The sequence below is a fragment of the Leptonychotes weddellii genome, chromosome 15 (genome assembly GCF_054177405.1).
Source record: "Leptonychotes weddellii isolate Sample4059 chromosome 15, ASM5417740v2, whole genome shotgun sequence".
Classification (NCBI taxonomy): Eukaryota; Metazoa; Chordata; class Mammalia; order Carnivora; family Phocidae; genus Leptonychotes; species Leptonychotes weddellii.
In genome coordinates, this window is record NC_138383.1 from 28,464,383 (window position 1) to 28,480,442 (window position 16,060).

Genomic DNA, 16,060 nt, shown 5'->3' on the forward strand with positions numbered 1-16,060 from the left:
CATCGGGCTCCCTGCTCAGCAGGGAGTCTGCTTCTCCCTCTCCCGCTCCCCCCTCTTGTGCGCTTTCTCTCTCTCACTTTCTCTCTCAAATAAATAAATAAAATCTTTAAAAAAAAAAAAAGACTATGTGATATATGGGGCGCCTGGGTGGCTCAGTCAGTTAAGCATCTGCATTCAGCTCAGGTCATGATCTCAGGGTCCTGGGATCAAGCCCCGCATCAGGCTCCCTGCTCAGCGGGGAGTCTGCTTCTCTCTCTCTCCCTCTGCCCCTCCCCCCTGATTGTGCTTTCTCTCTCTTTCAAATAAATAAATAAAATCTTAAAAGAAAGAATATGTGATTTACATATATATGTGATTTATATATACATATACATATATATAATGGAATATTATTTGGCCATAAAAAAAGAATGAAAATTTGCCATTTCCAACAACATGGACAGAGCTAAAGAGTATAATGCTAAGTGAAATAAGCCAGTCAAAGACAAATGCCATATGATTTCACTCATATGTGGAATTTAAGAAACAAATGAACAAATGGAAAAAAGAGAGAGAGAAACCAAAAAACATAATCACAGAGAGCAAATAGATGGTTACAAGAAGGGAGGTGGGGGGAATGGGTGAAAATAAGTGAAATAGATGAAGGGTATTAAGAGTACACTTTTATCCTGATGAACACTGAGTAATACACAGAACTGCTGAATCACTATATTTTACACCTCGAAGTATTTAGCCTATATTTATTTATTTATTTATTTTAAGATTTTATTTATTTATTTGACAGAGAGAGACAGCGAGAGAGGGAACACAAGCAAGGGGAGTGTGAGAGGGAGAAGCAGGCTTCCCGCGGAGCAGGGAGCCCATTGCGGGGCTCGATCCCAGGACCCTGGGATCATGACCTGAGCCAAAGGCAGACGCCTAACAACTGAGCCACCCAGGCGTCCCTAGCCTGTATTTAAACAAACAAGTATTTAGCCTGAATTAAAGCAAACAAACAAACAGAATCTGTATTCTAGGAGCCCTTAACCTGTTTATAAAACAGAAATTCTTAAACCTGTGTGTGTGTGTTTTTAAAGACTTTATGTATTTATTTGAGAGAGAGAGAGAAAGAGCAATCACAAGTGGTGGGGGGTGGACAAAGCGGGAGAAGCAGATTCCCCGCTGAGTAGGGAGCCAGAGGAGGGGCTCAATCCCAGGACCTGAACAGAAGGCAGACACCCAACCCACTGAGCCACCCAGGCACCCCCATGTGTGTTTTTTAACTCGATATTTTAGTTCTGATTAAAGTTTAACTACCATAATCCCAAAGACCATTTAACAATGTCTTCTTTTCAAGAGAGCTGTTTTAGCTATGGCTTCCTGTAATACCTGGAGGTCCACAATGTATTAAAATCATCAAACAGTATCAATAATAAGTGGTTCCTGCTTTTAAGTAAATTATATTTTAATAAGATAACAAAGAGTGTGCTTCCAATCAATGATATGATGGAGTCAGCTAAATTTTCAAGTATGTTTGTAAACCCATTGTTAAACACAGGCACAACTAAAAATTAAATTACATAAATTTACCAGTAAATAAATTATTAAAAACAAATATATACTCAAAAATTATAACTTCCTAGTGATTTTATTATATTTTACTATTATATACGCTCTTGAGATCTATCTATGTATATAGTGAAAATACTATATCACGTGCTACTGTGCATGTCTTCCCAACTCCACTTTCAATGACATCATGCTGGTAGCTTGAAATTGGCCAGGGTAGGACTATTTACACCGGGGAAATTGGCAAATGCTCAAATTCAGGATTTCCTACCTCCTCCTCCCCCTAGCTGCATTTATATGTATACTCACTTCTGCTTTCAAAAGATTTTTTAAAATTCCCAACCCCCTTAAATAATGTGCCCATATTTCTATTGGAAAAATATTTCAGAAGATAAATTGAATTTTAAACAGACTTTCAAAAACAGGGGAAGGACAGAATGGGGAGTTATCATTTAATGGGTCCAGAGTCTGAGTTTGGAAAGATGAAGAAGTTCTGGAAATGGGTGGTGGTTGTGGTTGTACAAGAATGTGAATGTACTTAATACCACTAAACTGTAAACTTAAAATGGCAAATTTTGTTATATATATTTTATCACAATTAAAAATTTAAAAAAAAGATGGGAAAAACAGCTTGAGAGAAGAATGTAATCCTCTGTGAAGAACTAAACAGAGTATTTCATGATAATACATAGGGGAAGTATTTACTTATTAGTGAAGTCAGTGGGCTTGGGAATAAGCAGGGAACAAATAAGATAAAAGGATACCAATGCAATGTTGAAAAATAGAAAAACAATCAAGATTTTCTGATTTGAACCCTTCATTTTATAAATGACGAAATAGTCTAAGTGATTTGCCTCTACTTCTATTTTCATTACTATGTTTCTTATGCAGTTAGATGAAAGTCTATACATGATATACAGGACATTAAAATCAATAAAAGTCACATAGATGGAGGCAGGGAATGTAAAGACTTTAGCTAAAGTTAAATTTAAAGCTTTTTTTGTTTTTATGTTTCAAATCTAATATCACTGGTTAGGCTACTAAAAAATTCCCTCTGAACACAACCTGGTATTATGGTCCAGAAAAAAGAAAATAAAAGGATTGGGCTACATGGTAGAAGTTCTAGCCCTGGTATCACTAACAAGCTATGTGGCCTTAGGTAAGTCTTCCATCTCTCTGGGTCTCTTCTACTAAATGAGAGAGTCGGAAATCTAAGGTCCCTTTTAACACTAATATTCTATTATTTCATAATACTATAAATAAACCCAAGTTTAATTTATCAAAATGTAAAAATTTAGAAAAGATTAATTTCCTTCTTCTAAGATATTAAAACTTGACATTTGAGTTTCAGATTTTAATGTTTATATTAAGAATTAGCTTCTACTATTTGTTTTCTTCCTAAACAAAGATGACTGTTGCTTCGGTTTCAGCTATATAGTTTCTGCAACCTGCCCATTGTTCTTCCCAAACACCAAAACCCTATAAGCAATATTGCACTACTCAGAGCTATTTACACAGCAGAGACAATATCGATAGGGTTCTAGGATCTGGTCATAAACAGAAAATTTTTTAGTCACATGGTAGGAAATTTGCTGACCAATTACTATAGTGTCAAAAATTCATTAGCGTCTGATTAAGGGAGCAAACTGATGCTAAAAAATTTCATTCACAGCCCTCCTCAGTTATAAATTTGCCTCTTAAAGCCTAGTTAACAGTGAGGTTGCTCTTTAATTAACTTTAGCTACCTATCTCATTTTTAGGAGCATTAGAATATTTAAAATAAAACTAGTGAATTTTTTAGAGTGGGGAGGGAAAGAGGGAGACAGAGAGAGAGAATCTTAAGCAAGATCCATGCTCAGTGCTGAGCCCAACATGGCACTTGACCTCATGACCCTGTCATGACCTGAGCCATCAAGAGTCAGAAGCTTAACCAACTAAGCTACCCAGGTGCCCCAAACCTAGTGAATTTTTTAAAACCCAAGACATTCATATTTCAGAAGCCAGTTTTCTTCTAAATCAGTAATAAAAATAAATGGAAACTTTTATGCCCATCTTACAAATGATAAATAAAATATGCAATTTAGCTGGGAAAAGTCCATTGAAATCAACATTAAAGCCCCCCAGACAGCCAAATTACATTCTGCCAATTGGACATCCTTGGAAACAGACTGGGACTGTAAGGAAGATACTATATAAACAGAAAAAGGAATAGTTTAGGGAATAATTTTGAGTTTTAGAGTATGCTACATATTGCATAAACATATAATATTCTGTCTGTTATACTAGTTTTCATTATAATCATCAGCTTAACGCTTTATACCACTCAACTATTTGGCAGCAAGGAGAAAAGAACTACAGCCTAACTTAAAAATACTTCCTTTTTTTTTTTTAAAGATTTTATTTATTTATTTGACAGAGACACGGCGAGAGAGGGAACACAAGCAGGGGGAGTGGGAGAGGGAGAAGCAGGCTTCCCGCCGAGCAGGGAGCCCGATGCGGGGCTCGATCCCAGGACCCTGGGATCATGACCTGAGCCGAAGGCAGATGCCTAACAACTGAGCCACCCAGGCGCCCCCAAAATACTTCTTTTTTACAAACCTGTAGATTCTTACTGGCACAATAATGCTCCCTTTCAAAAGAACCAGTGCTCTAAAAAAGCAAACACATCCTCATGTGAGCGAGTTTGCCTCAACAGCATCAAACCACAGAAAATGAAGAAATATGGCAGTCTTGTCTATGATGAGAGAAGTTGGTAGAGGTACATTCTAGACTCAGTAGCTAGGCTTAGAAACACATTTTCCATAGAAACATTGTTTTAAGAGAGAACTGGGCATATTAATACTTCCAGATCTAGGTTAGCAATATTATCAACCAAAGAAACTAATACTTAATGAACACACCCCTTTCTTTACATTCCCCTCTCTCTAATGCAGATTTAGAAACACCTTTATCTACTCTCATTTTATTTTGTTCATGGCTCTAGCTTACCATTTCATTTATTATATTATAATCATCTGTCTGCTTGATAGTGTCACCACTTGATTTCAAATGTTTTGCTGGCAAGAGCCCTGTCTTCCTTTTTATTTATATCCCCTAGTTTTCTTTTTTTAAAGATTTTATTTATTTATTTACTTATTTATTTGAGAGCTAACGAGATTGAGAGAACAAAATGGGGGCAGAGGCAGAGGGAGAAGCAGACTCCCTGTGGAGCAGGGAGACTGACCTGGGACTCGATCCCAGGACCCTGGGACCATGACCTGAGCTGAAGGCAGTCACTTAACCGACTGAGCCACCCAGACGCCCTATCACCCTAGTTTTTAATATACAGCCTAATGCTCAATGACAAAAAGGAACAGATGAAAGAACATTCATTCCTTTGAAGAACAATCTGGGAACCCAACCACCCTCTAAAGCCTGTCTTAAGAAATATTAAAAAAAAAAAAAGAAAAGAAAGAAAGTTCCTAACAAGTTGAGGACCACCCCAAATCCATACACAATCACAACTGTTTTTTTTGTATTTCTACTGGAGGGCTGAACTATCATCTAGCCTCTTCCAGATAGAACACATGTCAATGCATGTCTGGAACAGATAGGCAATAATATGCACAAGCACCAGGTTGCACATGTTTTTGCCAGCAAATAGCAACACCAAAGCAGAAGAAACTGAGAAGCTTCAAGTTCATCAGTTCCTAATCTGCAGGCATTTATGAAACAATTATTAGAGTAGTACACATAAGCAAGCTCCTGCCTGTAAAAGATTGGTTTTATCAGTTGACCGTAGTCTAACTTTTTAAAGCTTTCAGGATCCTAGATTATTTATGTTAATTGTGCTATGGACACATAATGGACTACAGGGAGAGATTTTCATATTACACTGAACAAACTTGGTTTAGAAAAATAGGGGCACCTGGGTGGTCCGGTCAGTTAAGCATCCCACTCTTGGTTTTGGCTCCAGTCATGATCTCGGCGCCTTGGGATGGAGCCCCACGTCAGGCTCTGTGCACAGCAGAGTCTACTTGAGACTCTCTCTCCCTCTCCCTCTGCCCCTTCCCACCGTGCTCTCTCTCTCTAAAATAAATAAATAAATCTTAAAAAAAAAAAAGGAAAAATAGTTAAAGATACACCTGCAAAAAAATCTAAAATATACAACATAGACATAATACTCATAGAATTGTAGGGATCTTTTTTATCTGTCTTCTAATTAAATTACATGTATAATTAAAGCAAAATTTTTAAGAGTAAGTGCATTCTGTACTAAGCCACTCTTCACTTAAAGATCATTGGGTTTGGGGCACCTGGCTGGCTCAGTCAGTGGGGCATGTGATTTTTGATCTCAGGGCTGTAGGTTCAAGCCCCACATTGGGTACAGAGATTACTTAAAAATAAAATCTAGGGCGCCTGGGTGGCTCAGTTGGTTAAGCGACTGCCTTCGGCTCAGGTCATGATCCTGGAGTCCCGGGATCGAGTCCAGCATCAGGCTCCCTGCTCGGCAGGGAGTCTGCTTCTCCCTCTGACCCTCCTCCCTCTCATGCTCTCTGTCTCAAATAAATAAATAAAATCTTTAAAAAAAAATAAAATAAAATAAAATCTATATTAAAACAGTTTTTAAGGGGCGCCTGGGTGGCTCAGTCGTTCAACGTCTGCCTTTGGCTCAGGTCATGATCCCAGCATCCTGGGATTGAGCCCCGCATCGAGCTCCCTGCTCAGCAGGAAGCCTGATTCTCCCTCTCCCACTCCCCTTGCTTGTGTTCCTCTCTATCTCTGTCAAATAAATAAATTAAAAAAAAAAAAAATCTTGAAAAAAAATTTTTTTTAAAAAGATCATTGGGGTTTCCCAATGCCTGTAGAATTAACTCCAACTCTTAGTATAATCCTTATGACATTAATATGCTCCCCACAGATGCTTCATATTTTACACCTCAGCCACACTGAATTTCATTGTCCCAAATATGCCAGGCTATTTTTTAAAAATCACTGATCTCTAATACTGCCTGGCAAATAGCACAGTTCAAATATTATATTGTATAATATAGAGAGAATATTGTATAATAGATTATAATATTGCATGATATGTGTATATAAAATACTCGTGATAAATCATGTTAAAATTACAAAATTAGAAAATGTCATCAATATGACAAAACAGCTACATTCCCAAATTACAGAACACAAAATAATGGACATACGTGAAACAAAAACTTAGTATAATCTTGAGTGAGTACATGTTTGGCAGCAATTCTTACTTACATATATATACTGAAAAGGATAGAAGATTAATGATGTGTGGTCACTCAATTTCAAATACTTTCAACCTCTGAATAGCAGATATTCTTTTCTTCTTTTTAAGATTTATTTATTTATTTTAGAGAGAGAAAGAGAGAGAGCATGAGTGGGAGGGGCAGAGGGAGAGAGAGAGAGAAACCCAAGCCGATTCGAGGCTGAGTACAGAGCCCAATGCAGGGCTCAATCTCATGACCCTAAGATCGTGACCTGATAGGAAACCAAGAGTTGGACACTTAACCGACTGTGCTACCCAGGTGCCCCTGAATAGCAGATATTCTTAATACTGGGCCCAGGAAACCATGGCGGCAAAGGTGTACAAATCCCTACTTACTAGTTAGCAAGTTAATGTATCTGTATACATTTTTCTGGTGAGGTGGAGCTCCTCTAAAGATCCATGGCATAAAGGGAAAAAAAAAAAAAGATTAAAAACCATCACCTCAAGAGAAATGTACATTCTGTCTTAGTGTCAATGACAAGGTAACAAAGATTACCAAATAAACTTAACATCTGTACTCCTAGATGGAGCAGGGGGAAAAATGGAAAGTACAGTAAGTACCAAGAGATAGTCTGCTTTTTTGTCATTCAAAAAAAGTGTGATTGCTTTTGAAACCCAAATGCTAAGCATATTGCTGGGTACAAAAAGGGCAGATACTGTCCTCTCCTTATTTATTTATTTATTTATTTAATTTTTTTATTTTTTTATTCCTCTAGTACTAGCCCACCCTAGTAACATTTACTGAAAGAAAGTATGAAGTACTGTCATTTACAATTAGGCAGATTGAGTGGGGAAAGGAGGCATTTAATAAAAGTTACACAATTCATATTTCCTAACAAAAATAAATTGTTCTAAAAAGTTAAATGTATTTTACAATCACTGTCACTACATGAAAATCTTAGCAAAAACTGAGATTATTTCCTCATTTATAAAATGAGAAAAACACTGAATCAAAGAATCAAGGATTGACTTATTCAAACTTTTAAAATGTTATGTACTGAGACAAGTCAAAAGTATAACCTTTTAAAGTCTAATTGAGAATAAATTTTATTTATCAGAGATATTCTCAATATTCAAACTTCGTATTATATTTGGGTAACAAAGGTAAGATATTTTTTATTTGTTTCAAAACTTTTACTTTGCTCCAAGGAAGAAGAAAATTTCCCTCTTGGTTTTAAATGAATTAATATATATGGTCTTTCATACCCTACTATTGAAATTGAAGATGTGTTCACATCAAAATATAATTCAAGGCAGAAGAAACCTTCCTTCTCCTCACCATCTGGTACATTTTTTTATTCTTATTTTCTTGTATATAATCTTTTACCCAGAAAACTTAATGGTTCTACAAGCTCTGGGATATAAAGAAAATTCAATGATATATCTAAAAGGAAATGTATTATACTGTTATCAATTCATATTTTTTTTAAAGTAGGCTCCATGCCCAATGTGGGCCTTGAACTCAAGACCCAGGGATCAATAGTCACATGTATACTGACTGAGCCAGGCAGGTACCCCTCAATTCACTTCTTTAGAGAAAACAAATGAGGTCCTCAAATTAAGCAGTTTTCTTCCCTCAGTCCCTCGCCATGTAATGTCTTACCTGATTAAAAAACAAAATCCTACCCAGTGCTTGAAATGCCCACTAGAGAATGGTAGGAAATTAAAAGCCAAAGAAGAGGAAAACAGCTACACTTTAGGCCAAGAGAGGTAACTCAGATTTTATAATAAAATTTGGGAATAAAATGGTTTTCTCATAAGCAGTCATGTTCTTCATTCCCTACCAAATGATGTCCTTGAGTCCATGCCTAATATCTCACATATCTTTCTTCCCTCCGGTATCCATTCTCCTGGCTTTTAAGGACATTTGTTTAACAAATAGCTTACTTTTTCCCTAAAATCTCTGAAATTTATTTAGAATACATGTTATGGGGTGCCTGAGTGGCTCAGGTCATGATCCCAGGGTCCTGGGATCAAGCCCTGCATCGGGCTCCCTGCTCAGCAAGAAGCCTGCTTGTCCCTCTCCCACTCCCCCTGCTTGTGTTCCCTCTTTCACTGTGTCTCTCCCTGTCAAATAAATAAATAAAATCTTAAAAAAAAAAAAAGAATACATCTTGTAACAGTTCTTGCTCTAATTTTAAGATCTAGAGCCATAGTAGAAATCACACTAAGCTGGTTATGAAAAATTTATAAACAAGACCTATACACTGAAAACTACAAAACACTGTTGAAAGAAATTTTAAAGACCTAATAAGTAGAGAGATAACATTCAAGCATCAGAAAACTCATTATTGTTAAACTATCAATTCTCCCTAAATTGTTCTCTAGATTCAACACGATCCCAACCAAAATCCCAGAAAGATTTTTTTTGTAGAAATTGACCAAAAAAAAAGAAAAAAAGCTTATTTGGAAATGCAAAATAATTTAAAAGTTTTAGAAAACAAGAGCAAAGTTTGAGGCCTTACACTTGATGATTTCAAGACTTACTATATACAGAGACAAACCATTAGAGACTTAACTATAGGAAACAAACTGAGGGTTGCTGGAAGGGGCCGTGGGTGGGGGGATGGGGTAACTGGGTGATGGGCATTAAGGAGGGCACTTCATATAATGGACACTGGGTGTTATATGCAACTGATGAATCACTAAAATCTACCTCTGAAACAAAAAACAACAAAGGACTTATTATAAGGCTACAACAACCATGACAGTATGATACGACATAACTGAACAAAACAGAGTTCAAAAATAAATAGACTGGGGTGCCTGGGTGACTCAGTCAGTTCAGTGACCAACTCTTGATTTCGGCTCAGGTCATGATCTCAGGGTTGTCAGCGCAGAGTGTGCTTGAGATTCTCTCTCTCCCTCTCCCTCTGCCCCTCACCGCGTTCACGCGCATGCTCTCTCTCAAATAAACAAATAAAATCTTTAAATAAATAAATAAACCAGCCCATACATACATGTTCAACTGATTTGTTACAAAGGAGCTAAGGGTAATTCAACAGGGATATGATAGTCTTTTCAACAAATGGTACCAGAACAGAGGAATATCCATATGCAAAACAAATAAATAAATGAAAAGACCTTCTACTCTCACTTTATACCACATACAAAAATTAACTCTAAATGGACAGAGATCTAAACACAAAATCTGGGGCGCCTGGGTAGCTCAGTCAGTTAGGGGCCCAACTCTTGGTTTCAGCTCAGGTCAGGATCTAGGGGTCCTGGGATCAATATCCATGTCAGGCTCCACACTCAGCAAGGTGTCACTTCCCCTCTCCCTTTGCCCCTACCCCTACTCATGCACACTCTCCCTCTCTAAAACAAATAAATAAATCTTTAAAAATAAAATAAATGTAAAAACTAAAACTATAAATCTTCTAGAAGAAAACATTTGTGACCTTGAGTTAGGCAAAGATTTCTGAAATAGAAGAAAAAAGCATAATCCATAGCACAATAGATGTATAAATTGAACTTCATCAAAATTTTTTATGTGAAAGGGCAAATAACAGAAAAAATTAAAGGACTCTTGTAATAGTTAAAAAGACAAACATCTTGGAGGTGCCTGGGTGGCTCTGTCAGTTAAGGGGCTGCCTTTGGCTCAGGTCCTGATCCCATGGTCCTGGGATGGAGCCCCACCTCGGGCTCCCTGCTCATTGGGGAGGTTGCTTCTGCCCCTCCCCCCTGCTCATGTGCGGGCACGCTCTCTCTTTCTCTCCTAATTAAATAAATAAAATCTTTTAAAAAAGAAGACAAATATCTCAATTTGAAAATAGGCAAAAGATTTCAACAGATATTCACTAAAGATATTCCAACTGCAAATAAGCACATGAAAAGATATTCAATATCATTAGCCATTAAAGAAATGCAAATTCAAACTATAAGCAGATACCACTATACAATTATTAGAATTGCTAAAATGAAAAAGACTGACATGGTTGACTCAGTTTTGGCTCAGGTCATGATCTCATGGGTCATGGGATTGAGCCCCACATCGGGCTCTGTGCTCGTGTGGAGTCTGCTTGGGATTCTCTCTCTCCCTCTCCCTCTGCCCCTCCCACTGGTGCTCACTCTCTAAAATAAATAAGTAAATCCTAAAAAAAAAAAAAAGAAGACTGACAATACCAAGATACCAAATGTTGGTTAAGGATGTGGAGAAACTGGAACCCTAAATCATAGCTTTGGTAAATATTTCAGTGGTTTTTTTATGAGATGAAGCATACATTTTTATCATGCTACTCAAGAGAAACAAAAACATTATGTCCAAAGACTTACACTACAATGTTTATAACATCTTTATTCATAATAAGCAAAACCTGGAAACAACCCAAAGTTCACAATCTGGTAAATGGATAAATAGTTTGTGATAGTCTATACCATTGAAATACTACTCAGCAATAAAAATGGTCCAACTACTAATATGTACAACAACGCAGATGACTCTCAAAAGCATTGTGCTAAGTGCAAGAAGTCAGGCACAAAAAACTGCAAGCTATAAATGATTCCATTTATGTGAACTTCTAGAAATGGCAAAACTAGAGACCAATGATTGTCAGGGAGCTTGGTAGGAGGAGGCTGACTGCAAAGGGGCATAAGGGAACATTAGGTGATGGAAATGTTCTAAACCATGTCTGTGGTAGTGGTTACATGATTGTCCATATTTGTCAAAACTCTTCAAATTGTACAACTAAAATTGGTAAGTTTTACTGTATGCAAATTATATCTCAAAACTGATTACAAAAAAAGTAATGGATTCATACTTTATTCTATTTCATTATTACAAAAAAGAACTTTAAAACAAGTACTCTTAAGTTTGAAATTCAAGCATAAACTACATAGCACACAAAATTAACACCAATTAAGATTTGGGGCAAGTTATCATATGAAATATACAGCAGAGATTGTTTTCATCACTTACTAATTCACCTTAAAACTCAGTTAAAGAAAACGCAAGAGATGCCAGAACCTATCCAAATCTGTTACAGAAAGAAGAAAAATACAACTACTCATTTAAACAAGTCATAACAACTTCAGCTATTAAAAATGTTATCTCAATGTGTTTCATAGTGCATTTATTACGATAGTGAGTTTTTTTTTCAAATTATGACTTCCTAAAACATATACCTAGGGTAATAAAATTATACACTTTTCAGCAACAAAGATTGTGGTAAATTACAGATACTGAAGAAAGATGTAAGGCAAGAATCAAAGTTCTGGTGTGCATTCTGCTTTCAGATGCTTTGACAATACTATTGCACTGCTAGCTGTAAAGTACAGTAGTGCAATAAAGTCAGAGCATTCGTTAGCAGAAATTGGTAGGAAAGGAACACAAAAGCATCTTGCATCAGTTGAAGCTTCAGTGTGAAAAGAATTTAAAGAAGGGTTGCCATTTTGGACAGAAGACATCCAAAACCTAAGAACATGTATATCAATGTTAAAAAGAACTGAACTTAAATGTCCAAATAACAGTTTTCTCATGACTAACCTACGATTAATATTTAACAGAAACATATAGAAAGGAATTTTGTAAATACGTCCTAAGCTTCAGAGACTAGAGACTAGTATTAACAAAATGGGTTATAATTACTACTAAGGCAAACGTGAAAAATATTTGTTTTGCTGAGATGTGTTGGTTAGCTCCCTCGTTGCAACTGATTAAGTAAGAATATTGGAATAAACAAACGAAAAGGTAAAGTAAAGAAAGTAAAATAAGTTTCCCAATCTCTAAATACCCAATCTAGCTTTCTGGAATCTAAACTACACTAAACTTGATCCCAGAGTCCTGGGATTGAGCCCCACATCCCACATCCCACATCAGGCTCCCTGCTCAGCAGGGAGCATGCTTCTCCCTCTCCCTCTGCCTGCTGCTCCCCCTGCTTGTGCTCTCTCTGTCAAATAAATAAATAACATCTTTTAAAAAATAAAATAAACTACACTAAACTCTAAAAAGTTCTTAACAGTCTTATGGCTTGTTATCACAAAAGCTTACAGATTCCCAGGGAATTAATGTGTCCTAAACAAGACCCTACCTAAGGGAATACTACGGAAAGGGATTTTAAAATTTAAGTTAACCCCTAAAGATCTTGAACATAGGAGGAAATCATCTCCGTTTCCTTCAAATGTACAAGCATCAAGGAGGAAATAATAATGGTACAGGAGGAGGTTCTGCGATTTAGTAATCAGGTTTTCTTGGATTCAAGCCAATTATCATTATCTTACTCTTTGAACTGGTAAGAACCCATTTAAAAGTCAGATGTAAACCCAGAAATAGAAATAGTATCATAGTATCACAGTGTACTTCTGTGCACAATCACTAGTGGTATCACAAAAGAACACCAAATACCACTCAACCAGTAAGTGAAAGGAAAAAAGTTAGAGAACAAAGATTACCCTACAATGAGCTTATTCCCCCATTAATATGTTGATTGATGCAAAAATACTTTCCATTATTTTCACAAAACTTTCTTTAAATAGTCTAGTTCAGCTATTTAGATTCAACCCCCTAAAAAATAAACTCAAATTCAGGACAGAGGGAACATGAGTGACCTGACCTAATCCTAAGGCCACATAACTCAGGTATTAGAATACTTCAACTCTGCTAGCCAAGGATCAGGTTTTAAAGACAGGTACTTCAGAGACAGATGTTTAATTTTATGAATTTGAAGTTAATTCAAACAAGAAAAATATGGAATATTTTTTGAATAAGAGGACCAGTCTGTCCGCAAAGTGAGAATAAGTACTTTCTTTACAAAGTTAAATAGTATGCATTCTCTTTCACTTATTAAATTTTCAACATTAGTTCCTCAACAAATCCTTTATTCAAGTAATGTAGAACCAAAACTCAGAGGATTGTATAGGAAATAATTTCTTTCCAATCTTAGAAATTAAACCAGTTCATAGACAAAACATTTTAAAGCACATGGCAAATCTGAAGATGAGATACACCATCCTTCACTATCCAATCAATAGAAAGCAGTAATAACAAAACTATAATAGTTCAAATACAGTTTTTAAACCCTGATGATTGTGGAAACAAACTAATAACTTGAAGGGGAGGGAGGAGGCTGCAAGTAATTACCTGCAGGTAATTTAAGAAGACCTGCTTTCTTCTCTTCATCTCTTACAAAGAATTTTTTAAAACTACCCCATCATTCAAACACCTAAAAGTTTAAGAGTCTGGCTACCTCACAATCTTCTAAAACCTTTTTTCAAGATGTATACTTAATCATTTTCTTCTTAAATTAAAATGTGTTCAATCTTTAAAAAAAAAAAAAATCCTGTGCGAATAGTGACTCTCATGCAAAGTCCAAAAAAGGCTTAATTGGTACCTCAAAAGTAAACAGCCAACTTGAGCGGGTAGAAAAACTGTTAAAAGCAGTTTAGCATCTTAAAATTAGGCAGAAATATCCATCCAGAGTGAGGAATTCAGAATGGGGAAGAGGGGAAGACAGTGTTAAACATTCATGCCTGCTAACAGAATCAAACTAGGATACTTGACATGTTTTGGGTTCTTCTGTTTGTTTAAGACCATTAATGATAAAAATAACAAAACTCTGATCTAAAAGTTCATTATTACAGGTTTGGAAAGCAACAAAAAATTCTTCCTTCTTCACTACCATCCCACCCCCGCCCGACGCCATTCCCCCACACACTCCCACAAAGAAAATTAAAACTCAAAATGGTTAGAATCAACTGAAAGCCTTCAAGTCAAATGTGTATATGAGAGGCACTATAATTCATTAATACATCAGAAGAAAATAATAAGATATATCAAGCTCTCACATTTTCTAGAGGTGGGAATGAGGATGAGGGTGGTACTCAGTTTCTTCCAGGATCACTACCAGTGCTGATGTTGAAGTGACCCAAGGTTCAGCTTGGATAGAGCAGCACTGGCACAAATGATACCCAGGTTGTAAAGCCAGAGTATGGTAGGGGAAGGACGGCAGACTGCGATAGAAAAGAAAGATTTGGGCTTTTTTACTTAATTTTGTTATTTTTCTTTAACAAAAAACCGACAGGAGTTCAATGATGGGCGCGTCCTCCAAATTCCACATTTTAAAGAAAGCCAGCTCAATTCACACAAGGTAATGAGGGGGCAAAGGACTGAAGATAGAACAAGGAGAACTAAGAAGAAAAAAGCGCGGGCGATCAAGCTGGTAGTCTAAGAATGGGAGGAAGGGAATAAAGAGGACAAGTGAGGGAACGATCCATAGAAGAAAATTAGGACAGCACTTCAGCTTGGCGCCCCCGAGCAGGCCAAGCAGCAGCGGGAGTCCTTTCCAATTATTCACCCCCGCCCCCTACTTTCATAAATGAATGAAATTCGGCGACTCAAGAGCAGGGTGGCTTCCATGTCCCAATTCCTCCCGTGCGTCAAGAAAGGAGCTCGAGGTTCAGGTCCCCATCGCTCACACCTCTCCCCCACCCAAGGACTGCCACCTTCGAGCCAAACAGAAATTGGTCTTGGGGCTTCCTTGGCCGCTAGGAAGTTCTGCACGCAAGTCAAAACCTTTCTCAGACTTTCTCAGCCCGCCTTGGATAACGTGAACCGCTCTGCCGTAATGGGAGTTCTCTCCGCCCCCCTCGGTTTATTCCCCACCCCACCCTCCGTCCCCCTTTCTTGGAGTGTGAACGACCTCTCCCCTTCTAGGGGCGTTTAGGGATCATTCCAGTCACGTCTTTTGGGGGGAAATGCATAGAACGCTGTCTTCAGGAGCCACAGCTCCCTGAGGGGCGGAAAGGTCAGGGCAAGGAACAAGGAATTCCAAAGGCCCGGCTACCTCAGCATCTCCCGCCATTTCCCTCCCGAGTTTCCCGGATGTAACCCCTTCCCCCGCGGCGGTTAAAAGAGACCAGGCGGCGGCGACTCCCTTTGATACAAGAGGAGGGAACTCCAATATGGTCCAGCTTCTGCCGCCCAGGGTTTCCGGCGACTCAAAATTTTATCCCACCTTGGAGGCCATCCGAGAGAAAGAATCTACCCAGTAGATCTCCTTCACTTTACACTCACCATCAGTTCCAGCTTATCGACCTCCGCCTCCATGTTGAATAGTTGACATTCCTCAGACCGCGGCGGTGCTTAAGCCGCAAACCGTACTAGCACCGAGGGTCCCTATTGGACAGCTGTCACTCAACGTCTCACACTCATTGGTTCCTCCGCTTCACTGGCGCCCGCCCATTGGCGACTGGGTAACGCCCCTCCACATGAAACACTTTCTCTAGTTGGGCAAAGAC

The 16,060-nt window shown here is 37.8% G+C and overlaps 1 protein-coding gene across 4 annotated transcripts in view; it reads right to left on the reverse strand.

Moving 5' to 3' along the window:
• The window catches only part of TRIM37 (tripartite motif containing 37), a 141,846-nt gene extending 125,856 nt beyond the window's left edge, over positions 1-15,990 (reverse strand). The window contains exons 1-2 of one of the 4 annotated variants that reach the window (XM_081806031.1): positions 15,837-15,990; positions 14,609-14,773 (exon numbers count right to left, since the gene is read on the reverse strand). Coding sequence is in view for 3 of the 4 variants with exons in the window: in XM_081806033.1 (XP_081662159.1) it covers positions 15,837-15,869 (33 nt within the window). In the remaining variant the exon portion in view is untranslated. The remainder of the gene's footprint in view (positions 1-14,608; positions 14,774-15,836) is intronic. The other 3 variants (XM_081806033.1, XM_081806027.1, XM_081806029.1) reach the window with 3 other exon arrangements.
• Between the last annotated feature and the right edge of the window lie 70 nt (positions 15,991-16,060).